General features: G+C 38.7%; 3 protein-coding genes across 4 annotated transcripts; all 3 read left to right on the plus strand.

Moving 5' to 3' along the window:
• The first annotated feature begins 407 nt into the window (after window positions 1-407).
• LOC113675039 (proline-rich transmembrane protein 4) lies at window positions 408-2,846 on the plus strand. Its single transcript, XM_027191553.2, has one exon. The coding sequence runs from the start codon at window positions 539-541 to the stop codon at window positions 1,496-1,498; it is 960 nt and encodes a 319-aa protein (XP_027047354.2). The 5' UTR covers window positions 408-538; the 3' UTR covers window positions 1,499-2,846.
• Window positions 2,847-5,003: 2,157 nt separating this feature from the next.
• Window positions 5,004-7,926, plus strand: LOC113675030 (proline-rich transmembrane protein 4-like). Of its 2 annotated transcripts, XM_027191541.2 has the most exons (3): window positions 5,109-5,154; window positions 5,270-5,442; window positions 5,536-7,926. In XM_027191541.2, the coding sequence occupies exon 3, from the start codon at window positions 6,110-6,112 to the stop codon at window positions 7,115-7,117; it is 1,008 nt and encodes a 335-aa protein (XP_027047342.2). In that variant the 5' UTR covers window positions 5,109-5,154; window positions 5,270-5,442; window positions 5,536-6,109; the 3' UTR covers window positions 7,118-7,926. The 2 variants fall into 2 exon arrangements, with proteins under 2 accessions (XP_089055519.1, XP_027047342.2); XM_089199393.1 differs by having other exon boundaries at window positions 5,004-5,449.
• A 3,880-nt stretch (window positions 7,927-11,806) lies between these two features.
• Window positions 11,807-22,713, plus strand: LOC113675061 (proline-rich transmembrane protein 4). The gene is made up of 3 exons (XM_089200156.1): window positions 11,807-11,934; window positions 12,886-15,510; window positions 20,787-22,713. Exon 3 carries the CDS (start codon window positions 20,800-20,802, stop codon window positions 21,775-21,777), a length of 978 nt encoding a protein of 325 aa, XP_089056282.1. The 5' UTR covers window positions 11,807-11,934; window positions 12,886-15,510; window positions 20,787-20,799; the 3' UTR covers window positions 21,778-22,713.

Here is a 22,713-nt window from a genome sequence, read left to right on the forward strand (position 1 = left end):
ATTTTCCCTAAGGCATTAAAATCATGTCTGTAAGGGCCACTTCAATTGTTTAAAGAGATTTTTGTTTGCGCTTGCATGTAAAGATATTTAAAGAGTTTTTATCAAAAACATCCAACGGTCCCATATATCCTAACACGTCACTAAGTTAGATTTATTACTTCTGATTAAGGGTTGGAGTTGAAAACGGAACCGATGAACCGGAACTAGAAGGATGGCTCGTCATTCGCGATTATCTGTTTTCTCCTATTTTGTGGTTTTTTGTGTTTGGTTGGGTTGCTTGATATGGTGTTTCAGTGTTCCTGTCAAAGTTGATTGTATTTCTTTGTAGCCATAGCGATAGAACGCATAAAAAACTCGTACGATATAATAAATTATCTGTAACCACCAATATAGCAGTAAAGCCACAATGACTTGTCATTTTGAGACGAGTAATGCGCCGATAATAGCAACAGCCGGAAACTTTAACACGCAAAAGGAAAACTGTCCGTAGCATTTGACGAAGAAAGTGAACGCCTCTGGTACTGAATTAAATGAGAAAATGCCTCACCATCACCAAAGGAAAATCGAAAACTATTCAAAGATGGCTGAGCCAACGCGTGCAGTTGACGACATGTTACAGTCTGAGCCTACGCCTGATTGGCGTAAAGGAAGGAAACATTGGGGAATAGCATGGGAGTTACACTGGATTGGATTTGGTCTTGCATTCAGTATCTTGGCAGTTTTTTCTCTCTTTTCCTTGATCCAAGCCAGAAAGAAAAGAGGATTTGGACGAAAGCCCTTCGTGATCGCTGTGAACTCTTTGTTGTTGTTTTTCGGTGTCACGCGGGCTTCTTACCTTTTGATAGATCCCTATGGATCACAGCAGAATGGTATCGAGGTTCCATTATGGTTTTTACAATTCCTTTTTAACATCGCTTTCCCTTGCCTGACCTCGTCTTTCAGTTTGATCTTTTTGGCTTTTCTTGAAGTTTCAAAATTGCAGTTGGTGCCGAACAAGTTACAGAATATTTACTTACTCGGTTCAATCATAACGTTTCACTTTGCCTTAGTCCTTGCTGGAGATATTGCCTCGGCAGTGGACGCCGATATTATCATTTTATTACTCATTTGCCAAGTTTTTATTATTGTTTGGGGATTTCTTCTTTCCGCCAGCTTTATCTACAGTGGGTTCAAAGTTATACATCAAGTGAGAAATGTCGAGAAACGCCTACAACTACAGAACAGAGCGAATACATCCAAAGTTGCAAAAGTCACAATTGGTACAAGCATCTTAGGAATCGCGAGCAGCATTTTACAATTATATTCGCTGGTCAGTGTTTACAAATTCTATGCTAAGATTCAGGAGCCTGATGCGTGGATGTGGTGGACTTTTCAAACCTGTGCTCGCCTTGTTGAAATTGCCATGGCCTGCACACTCATATACAGTGTAAGGAGACCTTCCGAAAATAAACGCTCCGCCAGTGTCAGAAGAAAACTTACAGTGACAGAAACAGTGTGACGAGATAGAAAAGGAATGGTAAGGACGCCAGAACTCTTTGAGAAGCAAGCTTACATGTAATCCACAAGATGTGGGATTTATTTGGAAAGATTTACGTTTTCCAAGGAAAGCTCAAAGTGAATTAAAAGTCGTACCGAAGGAAACTGAAGTGCGCTAGTGCTTTTCCGAAAATAAATTATTCCCACGGATCTACCCAACCGTAAAAAGAGAGAGCGGAAATATATTTACCTCATTCGCCCGGCAAAGCTGACATCGGCCAAAGCGGTACCTTGTCAAACTCTCCAATTACCTCAGTTTGTCCTTTACCCGAACTAAATCAAAAACACAACATCTGTGTACTCTATGATAGCACAAACAACTATAGACTATGGAAACTGAATGTAGCAAATTTATTCCCTACTGACAAAATGGCGGCGGGTCGCTAATTCGAAAAAATTAGGTGGAGAAGGCAGAGAGCTAGTTTTCTACAAATGGCAGGATCTGTTCTCTTTTACTCTATTTTGTCTTTAATTTTGCTTCATTTTTTTTCCTTTTTTTATTATTTTTATCTTTTTTTTAAATTATAGGCCAGTGTTTTTCATGTTACATAACTCTTGTTGCGGTGTCACGTGCAGGGTGCCAGGATGCCGCGAAACGAATATATTTAATAACTGTATTTTTCCGGAAATGCTCCAGGTATCTTCCCCGCCTGCTCTTTTGTTATACTTGTAAAGACAAACATAATTAGAGTAGACGGCGAAGGAAATCTTTTGTTTCCGAGAGAGCTATTGAATTTATAGAGTCAATATGTTAACACAGCTGTAGCAACGAATATTACTTTTCATTGGTTTGATACTTAGGGTTTTTTTGATAGGAGGGAAAATAGAAGACGTGTCTCGCTTGCATAACCAGAATTACACGTGAAGACACGCGTGCGATTATAAACTAAACCCTTTTACACCCTAATATCAGTATGCATATTCTCCATACTGTTCCCAATACATTGCCTAAGGCACAGAAGAGGAGAATTTGTTAAAAAATCTAAAGCTTCTCCAGGGGTGAAAGGGTTACGGAGAGATGCTTCTCCTGATTTGGCAAACTTTCTGTCAACTCGATCGGGAACGAAAAAATATTAGTTCTGTTAGAAAATCATTGGGAGGCAATAGTATGGCATGAAGGAAAAAACATGGCTAGGAATGGGATGTAAATGATTAAAACTGTGACGTTACCATTCCTTTAATGATGTTATGAAAATTATAGTCATAGGATCGTAAAATAAGAAGTCGAATTAGCTAAAGACTTCAAAAGAGGCATATAAATCTAAAAGTAATGTTATGATGGTGTTTATTAAAACGACTGAAATTTGAAAGCCTCCGAGCTGTTTCAAGTGGGTTGCTTCGACAAAGAATAGTTTATTCGTTGAACGCCGCGGGCGATCTAAGTGTGACACTTGCTATAAATATCGTTATTCTCTAAGTCTGGGAAGCCGGCATGCAATACAATTTGAGAAAAGAATTAGTTGCGACGAAGCTCTGTTGGCTATAGTAATATAGTCTTTTTCTTTATTTCCCCATTTGCTAAGCAATGAAAATGCGTGTTTTTAGGTAACTCGCGTTCGTTTCGGTCTCTTAGTTTCACCTTTTCAGTCTCACATACGTCATGGCATTGTGAAGCTTAAAAGCTGAAAATATATCGCTAGATCAATGAGGTAAATATCAAAGAAGAAACCAAAAATAATAAGGATGCCATCTTTGGTATTTACCTTGGCAAGGTACAAGAATCTTAACATGGATTTCAGACGGCGCACTTAAATAAATTTTGGCTGAATGTTTCACCTGTTTTTACCTTTTCTTGAGAGGGACAGTCTGACAGAATGTTTGGCCATGGCGAAGAAGAACAGAATTAGCCTAAAAATGCTAGGATTATTCGAGATCTCCGCCAAAAAAAATCGTTCCATACTCTTTCGAGAATTGAGAAAGTTATAGACTTGTGATAATCATGGATTAGTAAAGTACGTTTGGTCAAACTTAGGAATTAATATATTTGACTGAGCGTAAACAAAATCAAAAGTTAAATTGCAATTTTTCTACGTGTCTTCCCATGACGTCCAGACCGAAGCGGGCCAACCCGCGGGATCACACTTTGCCAGCGAGATTCAAAGGTTTCGCATGAAATCGAGGCGAGTGGTCAGCCATTCCAGGATGGCGCCCAAACTTTGAGATCAAACAGCATCCAGAAAGAATTGACACGATTGGTATGCGTCGTCCCAACGCTGAATGCAACTGAGGGATATGGCCTCGATTTCACCCGAAGTGCCCAGGAAGAGCCAATAAACAAATGTACAATTGTCAATTGTCTTAGCAGAACTTGCAAGTGCTTAGAGACGATGAATTTGAACAAATCAGAGCTAAATTTTTTAAGACCGTCAATTCTTCTCCCTCCCCTCCCCTCCCCCCAGCTCATTTCTTCTTCCCCACTTATGTGGGTGAGTGGGTTCATGCAACTTTCTCATTGCACAGAACGCATAGAGGAAAGTCTTTTCAATGATTACTGATTCGCATGCCTAACTTTTAACGATAACGTGTGGGTAGATAAATTAGACTCCATTGACACTGCGCCACTTTACAAGGATATCATTAACTTGTGTTGCTTTTCAATTCTAAACTCATGGGTGGCGTCGGCATTGTGAGTCAGTGTTTTCAGCTGTCTCTTTTGCAAGGCTGTGACAGCTATCAAAGTAAAAATGATTATTTCAATTAGAGTGACCCTTTCTATTTCACACTTTTTTTCACCAAAGACTATTCTCAAAATGGCTTTTTTTTGTGTATTCAGGATCAGTTACCTGGTATGGTTTTGAACAATACGCAATTAGCATAGATAATGTCATTTTCTCTGATTTGATTGAGTCATATCCTGGTCAGTCATTATCACTTAAGTCTGTCAAGAATAATTTGATTTTGCCTCAGCAAGAAGCTTCCTTGATTTTAAAGGGCACAAAGGAGTCCAATTTATAATTTCTAGTTGTGTTCGGCCTTTTATTACTGTAATTTATCATTCCTGTTTTTCTTTTTCAATTCTTCAGTTTTCCTTATCTTTTCACTCACCAATTATTACTGGTAATGAAATTTCTTGGATGAGGCTTATGTTATTAGAAATAGATGTAACTCGAGATTTGACGACTAAAAGCTATCCTGAATCTTCTAAAACATTTTCAGAAACAATTTACGAGCAAAAGTAATATTTGTGACCGACCCTTCATCAATTTCCTAATTTTAAGGATATTTTTCATTTTAGATAAGTAATAATTTCAACTTATCTATTTAAATTAGTTTTTTTTAATTCATCAATTTGAAACGGAAGTTTAAAGTGTCGCAGGCAGGCACAATTTTTTTTTGGCTTAAGGTCAATCATAGCTTTAACTCTCATTTTCTCCTCAAGAGTCTTAGCTTTCTTATAATTAACCTGTGCATGTCATTGTAATTCATTAGTCGACCGATAATTCTTAGCCGATCGTGCTTTGACGACAATTTTCAATGGCAATGGAAATTGTTCAAACCGCGTCCTAAATTTTTTGTATAATGACCTTATTTCCATTAGGGGTATTAATTTAAGAAGCAGGTGGGAAATATCAATTACGACAAAGTCATTTCGCAGCTTGCAGTTAGTCGTTACTCAAGGTTTGCCTATTTACAAAAGGTTTTGAAACCGGTTGGAAATTATATGCGATATTTACTTAGAAACAAAACTGTGCAAACTAGCTTTTGACAGTTTTTGTTCCTCATTTCTTTTTAGCATTTGGTTTTGCGTGGGCAAGTCCATCATGGAAAAAGCATATTTTCAACTCAAAGCAAAGCAGTTTTGTCGTTAATTGTATGGCTTGGCGGTGACTAACCAGATTAATTGGAATTATCTTCGAACAGACCACTCCAAGTCTCCTTAATCTGCATCTTTCAGTGCCAATATCGGTAAGAAGTAGGTGATTCGGTTAAAACTGCACCTTTCATTTGATTTTAAGCTGTATTCAAAGTATTAATTTTATTTATTTTATCGCCTTCAAGGCTGCCATGGCCCTGGAAAACACTTTTGCGGTATTCTGAACTAAAGGATGAGCGAATGCAAAGTGGCTTTTTGAAAGATTCTGGGCGACTGCGCCTGCTCAGGACTGCACAAGAGGTCAGCACAAAGGGCTGGATACGGTTTTCCTCCGTGAAGACTGGCGTGTCCAAATTCAATCCGTGTTTAGTGTCTTTGTGACGATTTTGTTTCTGCGTCTTAAGAAAGCTGGTTTATATTGACGGCTACAGCTCTCAAAGGTTCCTCGATCGACTTCAAGAAGTCTGGCACATTAAGACATAAGTCGCTAATTTATTAGACTAAAGTGGTTCAAGAAGGTATCTGCAACATCGAGTTAAGTCCATGGTGTGTCAAGCGTTTGTTACTAATATTTGCTTATCTCCAAGGCAACAAACAAAATAGTAAAATACTGTCTTTGCGAATTCGTATAACATTTACACAGCTTTGGGTAATAAGCATTTCTAGGAGAGTAAAGTGGATTTTAAGACTGCGCTTATTTCATTTATCTCTAAGTCTCTTAATCGTAAGCGTGCTAGTTCAGTACAGTTTCTTTTAATTATGCCTAATCCTCCGTCGACCAAGAGCACAACATCCTCACAGGCCACTGCCGAACCACATGCTGACCCTCATCCTGAGCCAGGCCCTGACTGGGAAGTAGCAACACAGATTTGGGGAGTAGCTTGGCAGGTGCACTGGGCTGGATTCGGGATCATTTTCAGCATGTTAGCTCTGCGCTCACTCATCGCCCTAGCGCAAGTCAGAAAGAGGGAAGGATTTGGTAGAAAGCCTTTGGTCGTCGCTATCAATGTATTGGTTCTGACACAAGGAGTGACACGAGCCTTGTTTTTGTTTTTGGATCCTTACGAGTCAAGGACAAATGGTTTAAAGGTCCCACCTTGGCTGACGAATTTATTGTACGGTATCACATTTCCCTGTTTGACTTCCTCCTTCTGCCTTATACACTTAGCATTTATTGAAGTCTCTAAGGTCCAAATAGGATCCAAAAAACTTCAAAGTGTGTCCTTCTTAAGCGTGGTTATCACAATTCACTTTGCGATCGTCGTAACGGCAGAAACAGTAACCGCTATAAAAGCCGAGCTTACACCATTGATTATTGTATGCCAGTCGCTATTCATTCTTTGGGGCTTCCTCCTCTCGACAAGCTTTATTTACAGCGGATTAAAAGTAATTCAACACGATCTTACCGTTCAGAGAGAACTCCAAATGGTTCAGATCGGAACGGCTGATAGGGTGGGTCGACCAAGACAAGCAACAGGAACCATTAAAGTTGCAAAGATCACCCTGGCAACAAGTATTTTAGGATTTGCATGCTGTGGACTGCAGCTATATTCCCTCTTTGGCGTGTACAGCTTATATAGCAAAATTGTAAACCCAGCTCCCTGGCCGTGGTGGACATATCAAACGTGTTTTAGACTTGTGGAATTCTTCATGGCTTGCACCATAGCCTACAGTGTTATGCAACGTTCCTCAGTAAGAGAAATAAGCAAAACCAACAATCACAGCAACGACATCAGCAAAGATATAATCAAGCCTGGGAACTGTTAAGTTTGCTCGCACTGCAACTTATTACCCATCAGGCGAGTAGGCCGCAAAGAGAACAAGAAACTTGGGGAGAAGTCACCATCTGCACACACAGTCTGTACTGAACTTTCTGCGACAGCGTTTCGGACGATATGTTATCCTTGTGGAAAACCCAGCAGTGGCTATGGTTTTCAGATAAGTGTGTCGATCAGCGCTTTTCAAATGAGAAAATTAACAAGTCTTTCAAATTTGCTGTCAAATCAGTTACATAAGGACCGGTTTGACATGGTAGCTTTGCATCATTCGAGCTATCACATCTGAGCTAACTGAATAATAACACAGCCAGGAATATCTACATTGGTCGAAATTGGTTAGGGTTTGGTAATCAATTTGCACTTCCTCCAAATAAATTATGACATTGTCAGAAAAGACTTTGAGGCGAACGGGTAAATGTGAGGGCGAACCCGTCAAGAACGGGTGGAGGTAGTAGAGCGCAAACTCACAATAGCGAGAGACCTCCAGATATCGAGAAAACTCTTGGATTTGCAAAATAGTTAATTTAAAATGGAACTCTTAAGGGACATTAAAATAATAGATATCTCATTATGCTGCGTGAATTAAATGTAAGTAAAAAGACATTAAGTTTGAAATACGAGCGACACAAATTTAGTGTACAATCTCTCTTATCTTTTGAGCTAAACTCAAACGGCGTGAAGTAGATGGGTTAAATTTTTATTTTTAATGTTAAGATAATGAATCAATGTTCATTAAGAAGGCATGTCAAATAATTGATTTTCAGAAAAATCCATTAGACGGGCCTTTCATATCTTGTATTGAGTTTCATTTACACTTTCACGCATGTTTACTTTCCTCAAGTTTTCCGGTTGGAAATGGAAACCTGAGTTTAGCGTGCGCGCGCCAACGTGATTTTCATTTAGCTAAATACTGAATACAGTTTATTGCCTGTCAATCTTTTGAAGTATGTCTCATAGTCATGGAGACTTTTCCCAGTCGGCGTTTTCAAAAATTCCTTTTTAACTCTCGTCTCCTTTAAGCAAATGACAATCCATCTATTTTGTAACATAAAGGCAAATAATTTTAGAGATATATTCGGTTGCTACGCAATATATCCGCCAAATGAATGATGGCCCTTTTGAAAGAGAAGATCAGCCTAAGAGAGATCGAATGAGCAACCTGGTCACCAGAGTCTCTCTTCATCCCATCCTCGCGAGAGTCAGGGAACGAGGTTGCTTAATGGTTATTTTCGAGTTGTAATGTTTCATTTGGCGTTTGGAGTAATCTGAATTTTAAAGAAACTGCATCAAATTTAATTTGAAATTTTAAGAAACCGCATGCGTTTCTAATTTTTACAATAACGCTGTCCATCTTTCTCCTTAGCCGTGGTTAGCGTTCCAGTCGATACAACGAAAAAGTCACAGGGAATGCAGCAGTCTTTGTTAAAGTGCCATCGCGCATTTAAACATGTTATCAATTAAACAAATGGAGCTGACATGAGCTAGAATATAAAAGAGGGAACCTTCGACTAACCCGCTAAGTGATATACCAGGTCAACCCGTCTTTATTTAACAAATAGAGAAGCCTTGACTGTGCTCTGTTCTGTTATAAAGCACGCAGGAAGCGGCTAGAGCACGAAAGAAGTGTAGGGAGAAACACGAGACGTAGTCGAGTGTTTCTCCCCACTTCTTGAGTGCTCTAGCCGCTTCCTGCGTGCTTTATAACAGAACAGAACACAGTCAAGGCTTCTCTATTTGTTTTATAATAAAGAATCCGTCAAATTCCCCATGCATTACTTCCAATTTTCAAAACAAATTTTATTTCCAAAGCGAACAACAATGTCGTCAGCATGCTCTATACTCTCATAGAGCACGCTACAATAAGCCAATCAGAATCCCTGTTAGAATGGTTCGAATAATCTAATTGGCTCTACAAGACAAAAGCTGTCAAAAGTGTCAAACCATCAAAGTTAAAAAACCATCAAAGTTCACAATCTGCGATAGTTTAAAAACTGAAATAGTTCGGCAGGTCTATTTTAACGCTTTTGCCTGAAGTTTTTAATACATAATCTTCAAGTGAAATGTTCAGTGAACTTCAGCCGAATTATGGCTCATAAAAAACACGCGAGTTTTTTCACATTATAAGGTAGAAAACAAACTGTTCAAGGCGAGTGTTTCTTAAATGAACTACAGCCGAATTCACCGGGACATGAAGATCGCTCGGGATGACAGCGCCGCAAAACTCGCCCTTGGTTTGGTTCTTCTGTTGCTACTTGCCGGCTCGCTTGTTCCGAAATTTTACTTTCAATTATCGGAAAAAAGCTAAAAAGAAGTCCCAGAAAGGTCGAACATAGTACAATTTGGCAGATGGCGTGACAGCTTTAGCTCAGTTCTATGCTCTATACTCTCATAGAGCATGCTCTTTCAACCAATGACAGCGCGTGTTATATCCGAACTTTATTATAATGGTAAATATTGTAGTTTGATTTGATATAAGTAGTATACCCTGGCAGTATGGAGGAGAGCCAATTAGGGCGTGACCTAAAGGTCACGTAATAAAGAGGGGGACGTGCGTCTTTTCTCGTTTTAGGGTATGTCTCTTCCCTAGGCCACACCCCCTAACCACACCCCCTCTTTATCGCGTGACCTTCAGGCCACGCCCTCATTGGCTCTCCTCCATACTGCCGGGGCACACTACTGATATATATGAATTGAGATGACTTCAATGATAAGATGTCACGTAATCTGGCGATCGTGGTATTGTAACCTTTCTTATCTATCCAGGATCACAGTTATTCCCCAAGAAAATATTCTTGAGGTTATCTGCCATGAAGAGAACGATATATCTGAGTCGCGTGTTGATTATACAGTGAATATGCAGTTGATACAAATGGTCCTGGGAAATGTTGTCGTAGCAACAAGGTGTAGTGCAAAGATATGACGCTTTTGCAATCATAAAAAAATAAAGTTGCTGCCGCAGAATGTACACAAAGATGACAACAATAATGATGCCAGCTTCCTTCTATAAACAAATTATTTAATGAAAAAAGCAGACTATAAGCCGCGACAGTTGCTATTGCTGGTTTTCAGTGTCACGCCATTCAAAATAGATCAAAATAAAAAATAAAAAACCGTTCAATCGCTTTAGTCTAGAATCTGGAAATAGAAAGAAGCTAGATATGTAAAGACTCTCGCCAAGATTCAGGTCACAGCAATTTTTCTTACGGAAGATATGAGGAGAAACGTTTTTCCCAAATTTATAGAGATTTGTATGGAGCCGCCATGCTGGTGCCCACCTAGATGGGCACCAACATGGCGGCCGGAAACCAGCAGAAACATCTGTCACTGAGTTTTGCTACAAAAGCGTGAATTTATCTCTCTAAGAACTCATAAACGTAACAATAATACTTTATTCTAATACAAGAACTGTTCAGATAGCTGAATTTCCCTAAATAAGTCACCTTTTAAACCAACATAACAGCTCTCTCGCTCGTCATGTAAAGGCCACGTCACGCAAAAGCTTAGAAATTCAAGAGTAGTCTATCACTAAACCAAGAACCCATTTGGAGTGAAAATTTGTCTGAATATTAGTTTTTAGCTGCTCTAATACATCATGAAAGTAAAATCTCAGGAGGATCAATAGTTCTGAAGTCTGAAATTAAGTGACGTCACGTGAAAACCAGCAATAGATAACAATATCGGTTTTATTGGGCCTCTGTCATGAGTATGGAATATCTAAGAAGATGGCTTCGGGCTCCCGCGCTCGTAGAAGGACGTTAATTAAAAAGATACTAGTACATGTATGATACACCCCGTGAAGTGTGGCTGAAGATAGAAAGATTCAAACGGTTACTGGCTATTTTTAGCACATAATCATCTTGCAAGTCATACTTAGAGAAAGACGGACACTTCCAGTAGATTTCTTTTGACAATCAAATTAATAAAATTTACTTCATAGGGGAAACGATCAATCATAAGGACAGAGTATTATTACGTTTATTCGTCCCCTATAAACGAATAAACGTAAAATTAATTTTGGAAGGGTTAGCATTGCACGATAGCAAAATGTTGAGATTAACGAAGTTGTGAATAAAGGAATTGACCAAGCCTGCATTTGCGATCCGAAAAGGTGCATGGTTATAACGAAAAATCTAATTTTCATTCATGGTCATTCTCATGCAAATCAACTGAATTTTTTTTTTGAAAGCTTTTTCATTAAGAAAATGAGTGAATGATCCTGAAATGGCCCATTGAGAGATGGTCCAACTTGTTAATAGCAAAGCATTTTTACACCGGTCTTCACGGAAACCTTTTCAACCTTTTCATCTTGTCTTTCAGTCACTGAAATTAAGCTATTTACCTGGGAAACATATAAAGTCTTTTTCTTCACATCCAAGTGTTGCTGAATTCAAAACCTAATTTACTATCAACCTTTTCAAAATAAAGGTATTTTGGACCTCTTGTCGAAAAACTAACAATGATCAGCATAGCACGCTGGGCTACAAGCTGTAATTATTCTTCGTAAACCAATTCTTTTGGACACCTTAATGGAAACCTGCTGCTAACAAACAAAGCCATTATCATCATTGAATGCCAGTCATGGAGTCTATTATTATTCAAATAAAAATAAAAATTCTGTAAAAGGAAGCCTTGTCTAAGTAACTAGGAGTCTCTCACGAAAGCTTTTGTTAAGTTCCAGCGAGGAGCGAACTTGGTGGTGAGTTACTTTAATTTCTTTCCTCTTTTGTGCAAGAAAATAACTTACCCAAAATGTTGTAGAGTGAGAATAGAACATCTCGTTAATCTTGGTGATACAACAGCGATCAGGTAAGGTAATTTTCTCTGGTTTATTTTGCCTTACTGGCGAGTGGAGCAAATAGCTATATGGGGCGGTTATTTACACGAAGACTAACCTAAACCATGGTTTTATGCAATCAGTGGGCCTCAGGCTTTCTCTTTAAGAAGGTTTATTTCATTAAATAAATGTCCTTCCACTGTTGGCTTTTGGCTCTTGACGCTGTTCCCAAAAACAAATATTCGGATTTAAGGTTCAGCTTATTCGAGGATTCTTTAGGACGCGATTTTGTCAAAAAACAGCCAGACTTTGTTTAAATAATCAGACCTATGACTCTACTTATTAATGTATTGGAGAGTTCCCAAAATAGAGCACCATAAGGTTTAATAAATAATATTTTTAGAACCTTGCAAGGTAAACTGTAATCAGATTTTGACGTCTTTTAAGTGCCGCGCCTAGTATGAAAGATACAAAGAACGATTATTCTGTGGGCTTGTTACGAAAGATACAAAGAACGATTATTCTGTGGGCTTGTTACAGTTATGAAAGCAAGCGTTTTAATTTGTCAGGTGCATGTTTCATTTTCCGTGAGGTTAGCCGAAGGGTGAATTTATCACGCCTTCTTTTGATAAACAATTATCTTTCTTCGCGTGATCACTGCTGGTGGTCGATGAATTCACAAGTTGGATCCTAATGAGTTATTTTGGACCAAATAATTCAGCATAAAACACATGAAAAATCATATACAGTTTTCTCTCCTCCATCTCAATGTGTTACAGAGAACCACTGGTCCGTTCATATGTTTGGGCAAAACCTGCTTAAGTTTACTTAGTAAATTAAATTCGTGCATGCAGTATAACTTATGCATTTTGGCTTCTGCTCAGTTACTTAAATGTAGACTGAATTTTATCCCTTTCGTTAATCGTATTTGAGAGCACGAGTGGCAAGATTTTCATCTATAGTCCTATATTTCATTATTCAAGCGCCGGGTTCTTGGATAAAGATAACAAAGGCGAAAACAAAAGATTGCCGTTGGGACAGCAGCTATGTTCTACAAGAGCATGGGGCTGTGCAGAAATTTTAACCAACTACCTCACGATAAGGAGGCTACACTACCACACCGAATTATTGGGGCGGTTTGGTGTATATTGTTAGCAGTAAATCTTCCATGATGCTTCAAGGAACGGCGTTCATATTTGAAGAAGAATTCGTCACTGCTACTTAATTAAAAGTCACAAATCTTTCGGGATATTCCAAAATCGCGACGTATAGCTGATTATAGAAAGAAAATAGATAAAGTATCAAATCTAGTGAAGACAAGACAGAGCGGCAGTCCCTAGAATGATACGATCATCAAATTACATAGAGCAAAGATTCAAAAGAGTATGAATAACTGCATATACCGCTGTAACGTATCATAATGTCTTCAATACCTCAAGCCACCTTTGAAATACGTTGGTTACAAATTTCAGATTATCATTACACGTATTAAGGAAGGAGGACCCGGATAATTGCCATGTTTAGCATAATTAAAGAGACTTTCTTGATGAGGCTCTATAAGCAAACTGAATTATTCATATTATCATCATGTTTCCTTGCTCCCCTTTTGGAAAACAGTGCCTCTCCCTTCCACTCTCCTGACTGCTCTATCTTCTGCCGCCATGGCTGCTCAGTCCAAGTTCTCAGCCTCCACTCTCAAGGCTCCCCTTTAATGATCTTTCGTCACGTCTCACGTGGTTTTCGTAGCCTTCTCTTGCCTGCTGGTACCCAAGGCGTTCATTTGAATATGTTGGTCCATTCCCCTGGTTCACATGGCGATGTAAATGCAAACGAAAATGCGAATTCAAGTGAGTTCACGCGTCCAACGCAAACGCAAGGAAAGTTAGATGCGCAAGCGCCGTGGATGACCGACACAGGAAATTTTCTTACGCTCTCCCAAGTTTTTCTTCCGTAGTGGTAGAAGACGTCGACGTCATCTTTTTTTTTCGAATTGTGCCGTGATGGCATACACTGATGGAACCTGTGTTCTTCGCCTTGAGTTCCCAATTGCATTTTTGTCGGCCCAGTTCACACGTAGGGGAAGCAAACGCAAACGCAAACGCAAACGCAAACGCAAACACAAGCTCAAGAAAATGAAAAGTTTTTCATTCCATGCCTCGACGCTTGCATTTGCATTTTCATTTGCGTTGGAGTAGTTCACACGTGTAAATCCTTGCATTCGCACATGCGTTTGCATTTGCATCGTACGTGTGAACCAGGCTGAAGGACGAAGCAAAGCATTGAGCAACCCCCTCCGACTTGATTGTTACAACTCCTCCCCAGTATATGTCATCAGTTTGTGCCTTCGGCCTAGTGAATCCTGACTACTCGCATTCTCTGAATTTCAGTCTTATCTGAGTTATTAGCGGTGAGAAATGGAAATGGTGCTGATGAAAGCTTTTTTCAGCAAAAGCAACGTCCGTTGCCGTTGTTTTATTTGGAAGACTTTTCCAAGGAAACTGCGCGTTTAAATTAGCCACCTGCCTTTTCCCTGCATGCTTGAAGGCAGTGAAAATCCTTTTTCTGACCGCCAGCCCTTTTCTTCAATAATGTACTCTGTGAATTAATTAGGTTTTATTCCTGTACGTCAATCATTTATATTTCAACAACCCTTCAAGGAGTTTCCTCGTAAAAGTAAGAGCTGTTACAAAACGACAATTGCATTTGAAAAACTCTTTTCAGCTTGTTTTAAGTCTCTTCAGCTACAAAAACATTTTCGTATTTCGATGTTGGTAAATTACAAAACGGACTGCAAAGATTAAAAAATAATAAATTAGATTGATTGTGTATTTGCAGTTACGTTCCAACTGATTAAGTTTATTGACAGCAGTGTACATGTTAAAACCAATTTCTTCAGTTGCAAACACGAGTGGTAGGATTAAGAGATATGCAAATCAAAGTTATTAAATGTACTTTCATTAGCAGTTACGTCTTAACCAGACTTATTGATAGCCATACGGTGAGGATCTTAAGCCGCCATAAATTGCTTCTCTGTAAATTTTCAGTCGTTTGTATATGTTCTAATTGCAGTGCTTAGCTTCTTTAGAAGCTTAGTGTCAATCATATTCAGACTACGTTATTCCTGCTATTTAATATCTTTAAGTTCCTGTTGTTTCAGCGACAGACCAATTAACATGCGTCAGGAAGCCTTCTGTTTTGACATTTTCCACCAAATAACGTCATTGGTTAGCTTTGCACAGTCTCTCAAACCTTTTGTCAAATTTACCTGACGTTGTTATTTTTTTTTTCACCCTTCTTGGCAACAAAACACACCCAAGTGAACCCTCGCATGTTGAATTACACTGGCAAGAAAAACGTGTCCTTTCGTTAGCGATGTTTCATTTTTGAGAACAATCAGGACCATATTTTGGACATAATTTAAAACAGAAGCTCTGGATAATTTCCAATTGTAATCGCGTCCCGACAATATTATTGGATCGTCCGCGAGAACACTGAAATTTTCTCCATAATCATTCATCTTTTATTACAACTAGCGGTAAGGATCACTTAGTTATCACACAGTGTCCATTCAGGAACGAGAAAGTTTTCAAGAAAAGTTGAATTCACTGGTAAGTAACGCCGCACTTAAAATCGCTCGCACTATTAGAATATGTATAATGCAAACAAAAAAAACAAAATTTCAATCTATCAGTCGAAATATATTTTGCAAATTCAAGAAAGCTTATAGTTACTATCTTCGGCAAGAACAAATTATTGCATTGGAATACGAAATTATCATGAAATTATTAAGCAAAATGGTGTTGCGCAGACTACAGAAGCTGGGAAATTATTCCCTTTTTTTTAAAAAAAATTGAATCAACAATGGAGATAGAGATCTTCAGAAAGGGGGTTTGAGTGAAAGCGACTAAATACACTCGTTTTTAGTTTTCATCGTCGAGCAGCCGTAACTGATAATTTAGTGTTAACAACTGGGTTGAAAACGTAAATTAGCCACCGTAAAGGGCAAAAAAGCTGACGTTTCGAGCGTTAGCCCTTCGTCAGAGCGATGATCTTCGCTCTGACGAAGGGCTAACGCTCGAAACGTCAGCTCTTTTACCCTTTACGGTAGCTAATTTACGTTTTCAACCCTGTTGTTAACACTAAATTACCTGCTTTACTCTCCCACCGACGCAGCACCACAGTTTCTTTAGAAACTTACCCCTTTATTCATCAGCCGTAACTGAGTCTACAAAGTTTTATCCAAACTCTTATCTCTTTTTCGTTTCGATGATTCATCTCCTAATATATCAGAAAGTTGTCCTGTTGCAATTAAGTGATGTTCACGACCACACCAAAGGCTAGGCTTTATCCGGAAGAAAGAAATTGATTGCACGATAAGTATCGAATGCCGAGTTCAGAGGAGGTCGAGATTGAAGCTCTCTTGGGCTCTTGCATCCTTAAGTCGATTCTTTTCTGTTTTACAAAGAACACATTCTCTTTTCCCACCTAATTTCTTTCCTTGAATCAACGAGCTCCTTTTGAAGAAACTAACTTGAATACGGTGGTAAGTGTTATCAATCAGTATAACATAACATTTCTTCAAGTTACTTCGGAAGATGTCAATACTTACCTCGTGTTCAGTCCTTGTATCAAATGTAAGCTAAATGTTCACTGTTATTAAGTGCGACTGTAAAAAAGGAATTCGGATCAAAGAAACAACTTGGCTATGCTGATCCTGTTCTTCTCGGTGAGAGCAAAAACGCAACGAAGTTTAGGATGCAGGATTAGATCACGTCAGTTTTTACAACGCAATAGAGAGTAGATGAAAAGAACTTTATTCAAGCTTGAACTAATGATGAGAAAGAGACATCAGCATCTTTCAGAGAGAAAAATAAGCGTTAGTTGTTTTGTATTTGGACAACCTCAAAGCCGAGAAACTATTATGTTAAAATTGGCGAACCCTAACGTTGGCTTTTTTTTGCGTGTTAAATCCCAGTTCAGATTTTGATCAGTATCTCAAAAAAATACTTATCAAAGGTGTATTAGCCTTTTTTGACAAGTTTTCAGCGATAAACCAAGTTTATACAAACATGATTTATCGCGTCATTGTGATGAAGACAAGTTTATATTTGTTCGCGTGGGTTTTTGACGACACCGGATGGCATTTTCCTGTGGTGAACAGACTATCTTTGGCCATTTTCCTCATCTTGTTATCCAAATTAATTTTAAAAAGGCGATTTTGCCTGAAATAAGATCTTGATTTTTGAGGAAGGCTGCTCACTCGTCATTCATAAGGGGTTCATAAATCTGTTACTGCTCCGGCCATGCCAATATGATGAGGACGAATGATTGCTTCCTCTCACCAAAAATAGTTGTTACTATCAGCAGCTGTGATTTATCAATAAAACTGTTTAAACCGTTTCCTGAAAGAAGTAGTCAAAACTGACTTAAATTATACCATGAACCATGCAATTGGATATTCATTTTAGATTAAGCAACAGTCGCACCGATTTGCAACAGGTGAGTAGAAGTGTAACATGAAGATGACTTGGTATGCCGCACTGCTGGTGAGTGCAAATTAGCGAAATCATGCGTGCACAAAAATTGACGAAATGCCGACTCCGACAGTTTTATGAATGTAGCAATCTCTGAATCATTTATAAAGTGAAACAAAGGCTACAAGAGGAATTTATCTAAATAATGATCGATTCTTTTTTGCGGTGTAATATTCTTTGGGTGTTAGAGCCCTTTTTTTGTCCTATTTAGCGCACGTTTTCAAACTTAGACTGACGATACGGAAATATTCCATTACACGAGAACCTGTGTATGTATTGATCGTATTTTTTATAGCTTGTTATCACCTAATTCCCTCTCTTTATTCCTTGGACCATGACACGGTGACGGTAATATCACCGCTGTGAACTATCGGCTGAAGTCTTGAGCCCTTTACAAACATCGTGTTACCCCAATACCGAACTGAAATGAATTTGATCCTTAGGTTACTTGACTGTAGCATGGCAGTGACTTCAAACTCCAATAATTTAGTTGCACTAACTTCAGATAACTAACAACAAAATCTGCCAATCAAATTTTCCTTTTATTCCTCAGCCCAACGAGAGAACGCCGATTGAAACCGATCGCACCACCCCAATGCCTAAGAGCCGAGCCGAACTTCATTCAACCTACTGAACTAAAAAAAGGAAGTCTTGAAGTTTTGAAACATACCAGAATATTTAAAAATGAAGGCATCCAATTTTCGAGATTCTTTTTGAACTTATGCGCATTTTATACCAATATCAAGTAACAATTAGTTCGAAAATTAGATATGATTTTTTTGAAAACGGTTTTGTTCTAAATATGGAACTGAATCTTCAAACGATACCTGATTACCATTTGTCTTACTTTCAGAATGAATCACACATCATGAGAGTTATCAGAAAAAGGATTTAAACAGATCGATTTCTGATAACACTTTTAATCGATTATTAGAGTCAATTCTTTCATGCGCTGCGCCTTCATCTCAAAACACTTTCCTTCGACGGATTCAGCTTTATGTGGACAGCCCACACTCATGCAATCAATTCTTATTCTATTTCATTTTTAATTCACAAACTCTGCTGAATACTGCCCTGAGGTCTTTTCAAGTGGGTGTTTAAGCTAATTTGAAGCTTTTTTTATGATCCCTGCTTCTTTTAGCTTGTTTGCCAAGTTTCTACACAGATTTTTCAGGATAGCTCTTTTGGCACTGATAACGATCACGAGACCGACGGTCTTTCTCCATTTTAGATGTCATATTCTTCCGTTCAAAAATATTTCCCTAAAGAATCGAAATAACGGATGAGTTTGGTTTCTGGATTTGTATCCCTTTTTAATTAAAAATACCCCTACCTTTTCTCAGTTTTCAAGTATTAATTATTAAAGGTATTCATAAAGTATAGCACACGTACGTGCTGACAAAGAATAAAGTAAATGAAAAGTGTATCACATCTGTAATTGATTTGAATTTTCTTTTTTTTTTCGAAACTTAAAACGCAGTTTAATTTCAATTTTCTTGTCAATAAAACTTTTGCTAGCTTGAGGTATAAGAGTGAACTTGGGATTTGTTGTCTAGAGCTTTTGTCACACTTTATTGAAAGCCCAAGCGTGGGTTGATTTTTATGAAGTGATTGGAAAGTTGATTAGACAATTGAAAAACTTACGGTGACAGCCACCTTGAGAACGTAAGAACTACTTAATTGATATTGCACATTCGTCATCTCTTTTATTAAAAAGTGATTCCGAAAATTCCATTACAAAATTAGAAATTTACGCGGGATTGGTTAAAGTTCCATTAAGTCATCATTTTCAGATAAGATTTGAAAATAAAGAAGGTAGTCTCAAAAGCAGAAATTTGTCATTCGAGAGTCATTCGGCGGTGTTAGAGGTAGTTGTTGAATGAAACATGAGTTGTTTGTTAAGGGAAATTAAAGTTATGTTGCTGACGTTCTTTGTCAAGCACGAATTAATAGAAAATTTTGAATGGATGATCTTCAATACTGAGCCGTAAGTTAAGAAATTATAAGCTTTAGATGCTCATATGTTTCAAAAGAAAGAAGTTGAGAGCGAAAACTGAAGACACGAAAACATGATTTATAAGCCAAGTGTCGGTGTGATATGAGCTTATCTTATGTTTATGCAAATAGCGTGAAGAGGAAGGAAAAAAAAAAAGGAAGTGCCGTTCATCTCGGTAAAGTTCCTTTTCCTCGTGGTTCTAGCTGGCCTACATTTTAAGGCACAAACACTGACGAAGGGCGTTGATATCTCTCGGGCTGCATTCTACAAAGTAACTTTTAACTTCAAAATGCGAACCCACACTTTAAATATGTAGTTTTGGCAAAGCGCATGAAACGTCGATCATATATGACACCTGTGGTGTTATAATTACGTTTTCATCATTAGTCATTTCCGTCATGGTCAGTTTCATCTCGTGGACACCAATGAAAATGTCAATCCAAACTCTAAATTACAGTTTCCCAAGTTTTAACGCTGTGAATGTATTCCGCCCACGACGTCATTCATCCTTTTTGGCAAATAAATATTGCTCTTAGACGCTATTTTAATCAATCGTTGATGAGGAGGACCTTTCGAAAGCGTTCAAGTCGAAAAAACCAGTAGGAAACAAGGAGGTGAGATAGATAAGGTTAAGGGAGGTTTCCTAAGTTGGCATTTTTATCACTTTTCGTGAGGCCCAAACTAGTATACGGAAAATTTTTCCTTATCTGCATAACACAGGCCTTCATTTGAAGACTTATTCACATTTGTCCAGCCTCGTTCACATAAATGTAAAGCAATTCGAGATATGCTCATGGTCAATTAATTTCTATCGTCAATTTGCATCGAGTTTAAAACCTTACATTATTAGCATAACATTTTCTCGTCCAGTGTCTTGTTTGTATAGTTCCTGTTAACTGAAAAAAACGAGCGCATCAAAGACTAGCGGAAACGCATCAAAAAACTGAGATAGAATGCATACTAATTAACCCGTAATGGACGATATTCAAACTAGGATTATGAATTGTGTCCATTTCCGTGGTTATTGCCTTATTTGTGTAGTTTTATTGATTTTCCATCGGCACCACTATCATGTCTATCTCTTACCTTCTTCTTCTCCATGTATCTTGACTGTTTCCGAATGATTTAAAAAATCATAGAAAGATTGCCTTTTTAATTGAGAAATTCTAACTTATGTTAAATAGAAAATGAAATGCAGAACAAAGTTTTGTCTATCATTTCATAAAGTAATCGTGATGGAAATCGCTATCAAAAGTAAATTCGTCCTCAGGAAACAATCACCATTCAGAAAAGTGCTTCACCCGCGATGAAAATACGCATAAAAGAAATGAGCATTCTTATGTTTGATTTGCAGACCTTTATCACTAATGTCGAGTTTTACAAGTAAATCCGTTGAACAGCCGACAACTGCAGCCGTAGCCGAACCGGGCCCTGATTGGCCAGTTGCGAAGAAAATTTGGGGCTTGGCATGGGAGCTACACTGGGTTGGGTTCGGTATCTTGTTTGGCTTGGTGTCCGTTCATTCCTTCGTTGCCATAGTAATGGTGAATCATAGGAGAGGATTCGCTCGCAAGCCATTGTTTGTGGCCATAAACGTGATGCTCCTTGTGCTCGGATTAACCAGATCCGTGTATTTATTGTTAGATCCGTACGAATCTAGAGAAAATGGCGTGCAGGATCCACAGTGGATGACACTACTTCTCTTTGGAATCGCTTTTCCATGTCTAACTTCCTCGTTTTGTTTGATAAATCTGGCTTTTCTGGAGGTTACTAAGCTGAAAGTTGGTCCAAACAAGCTGCAGAATGTGAAATTTATCTCTGTTGTCATTGTGATCCACTTCATCATTGTATTGGTCGCAGAGACCTCCGCCTCCATGAAGCCAGAACTGGACCCCTTGTTGATCGTGTGCCAGTCTTTCTTCATTCTCTGGGGCTTACTGCTTTCTGGTAGCTTCATCTACAGCGGATGCAAAGTTATCAGGCGAGTGGAAAACGTTCACGAGCAACTGAATTCGATTGAGAAAAACGAGCGACTGCGAAACAAGAAAGTAAAGTCTGGCACAACTAAAGTGGCTAAGATAACCATTGGCACGAGCATCCTGGGAATTGCTGTTTGTGCGTTGAATTTCTATTCCATGGTGGGCGTATACGGTTTGTACAGCAAAGTTGTTCATCCCTCTCCTTGGCCCTGGCTAGCTTTTCAATCGGGCTTTCGCCTCGTTGAGCTTGCCATGGCAGGCACGATAGCCTACAGTGTGATGCAAAGGGAAGGTGGAAAGAAGAAAGATAACGCTGTGAGTGGGACCGAGGGAGTGAATATGTCCTCAAGAATTAAGCCACAATAGAATGCAGTACTCTCATTTGAGCATACACAGGGGCGTAAAGAGGATTTTTCAAGGAGGGGGGGTCACACGATGTAAAACAGGGAGTTCTCACCAGATTGTCATGTCGACCTTCACTCCGTGTTTTACTTTAAAAAGGCTTTCAAATTGTGGGGGAGGGGGGGAGTGAATCACGGATACCCCAGGCCCCCCTCCCACCCTATCTAAGCCCCTGGGTCATGAATTCAAATGCAAAATGGTTTCCAATCATTAGCTGTTGCCCAAAATGGGTTGTCCAAATACTGCACCAAGTGAACCATGTTGAAATTCCACATGATAAACATTACACGACACGACATGACATGACATTGTGATATTGCTTGGTGAGAAATCATGCAATGCAATATAACTCGAAATCACAGAACATTGCATCGAAATGTATCACTGAAAATTTCTACTTTGGTACCTAAACAAATGAAATAATGTGAGGATAAACCGAGACTTCTACTGGTTTTTACGAGGCTGGCAAAGAAAAGAAGATGAACCGACACTGTACAAAGCTCACGTAGCTCTACTCCTGGAGTTATGTTTTTTTACGTAAATAGAAGCTACGCTCAGAAGACAAAGTAACTGCATTGAACTCACGATATGAGGTTAATATTTTTCGGTAAGCAATGACACCAACAGCATTAGTTGAACTATATGCGTGTCCAACAACTGCAGGCAAACTGGTCAACTGAGTCAGTGACTAAAAGCTAAGTGGAGGCAACGGGAAAGGCGGGCGACTAGTTTTTGCCCCTCCCACACGCTTTTTCGAGCATCTCTTTATAGGTTAGCACAGGTTAATAAAACTTCCCCTAAAAACAAATTAAAAGTGACAAATTTCTGAGCTTTTCCGAAAGGGGCACCCTGTAATAATTAAGTAATCGCTTAAGGCCTTCAATAAAAACATTTTAGAAC

Source organism: Pocillopora damicornis, chromosome 3 (assembly GCF_964200805.1).
Source record: "Pocillopora damicornis chromosome 3, jaPocDami1.2, whole genome shotgun sequence".
Classification (NCBI taxonomy): Eukaryota; Metazoa; Cnidaria; class Anthozoa; order Scleractinia; family Pocilloporidae; genus Pocillopora; species Pocillopora damicornis.

Coding starts and splice junctions, on each gene's coding strand:
- LOC113675039 (XM_027191553.2), top strand. CDS start 539: ATGCCTCACCATCACCAAAGGAAAATCGAAAACTATTCAAAGATGGCT.
- LOC113675030 (XM_089199393.1), top strand. CDS start 6,110: ATGCCTAATCCTCCGTCGACCAAGAGCACAACATCCTCACAGGCCACT.
- LOC113675061 (XM_089200156.1), top strand. CDS start 20,800: ATGTCGAGTTTTACAAGTAAATCCGTTGAACAGCCGACAACTGCAGCC.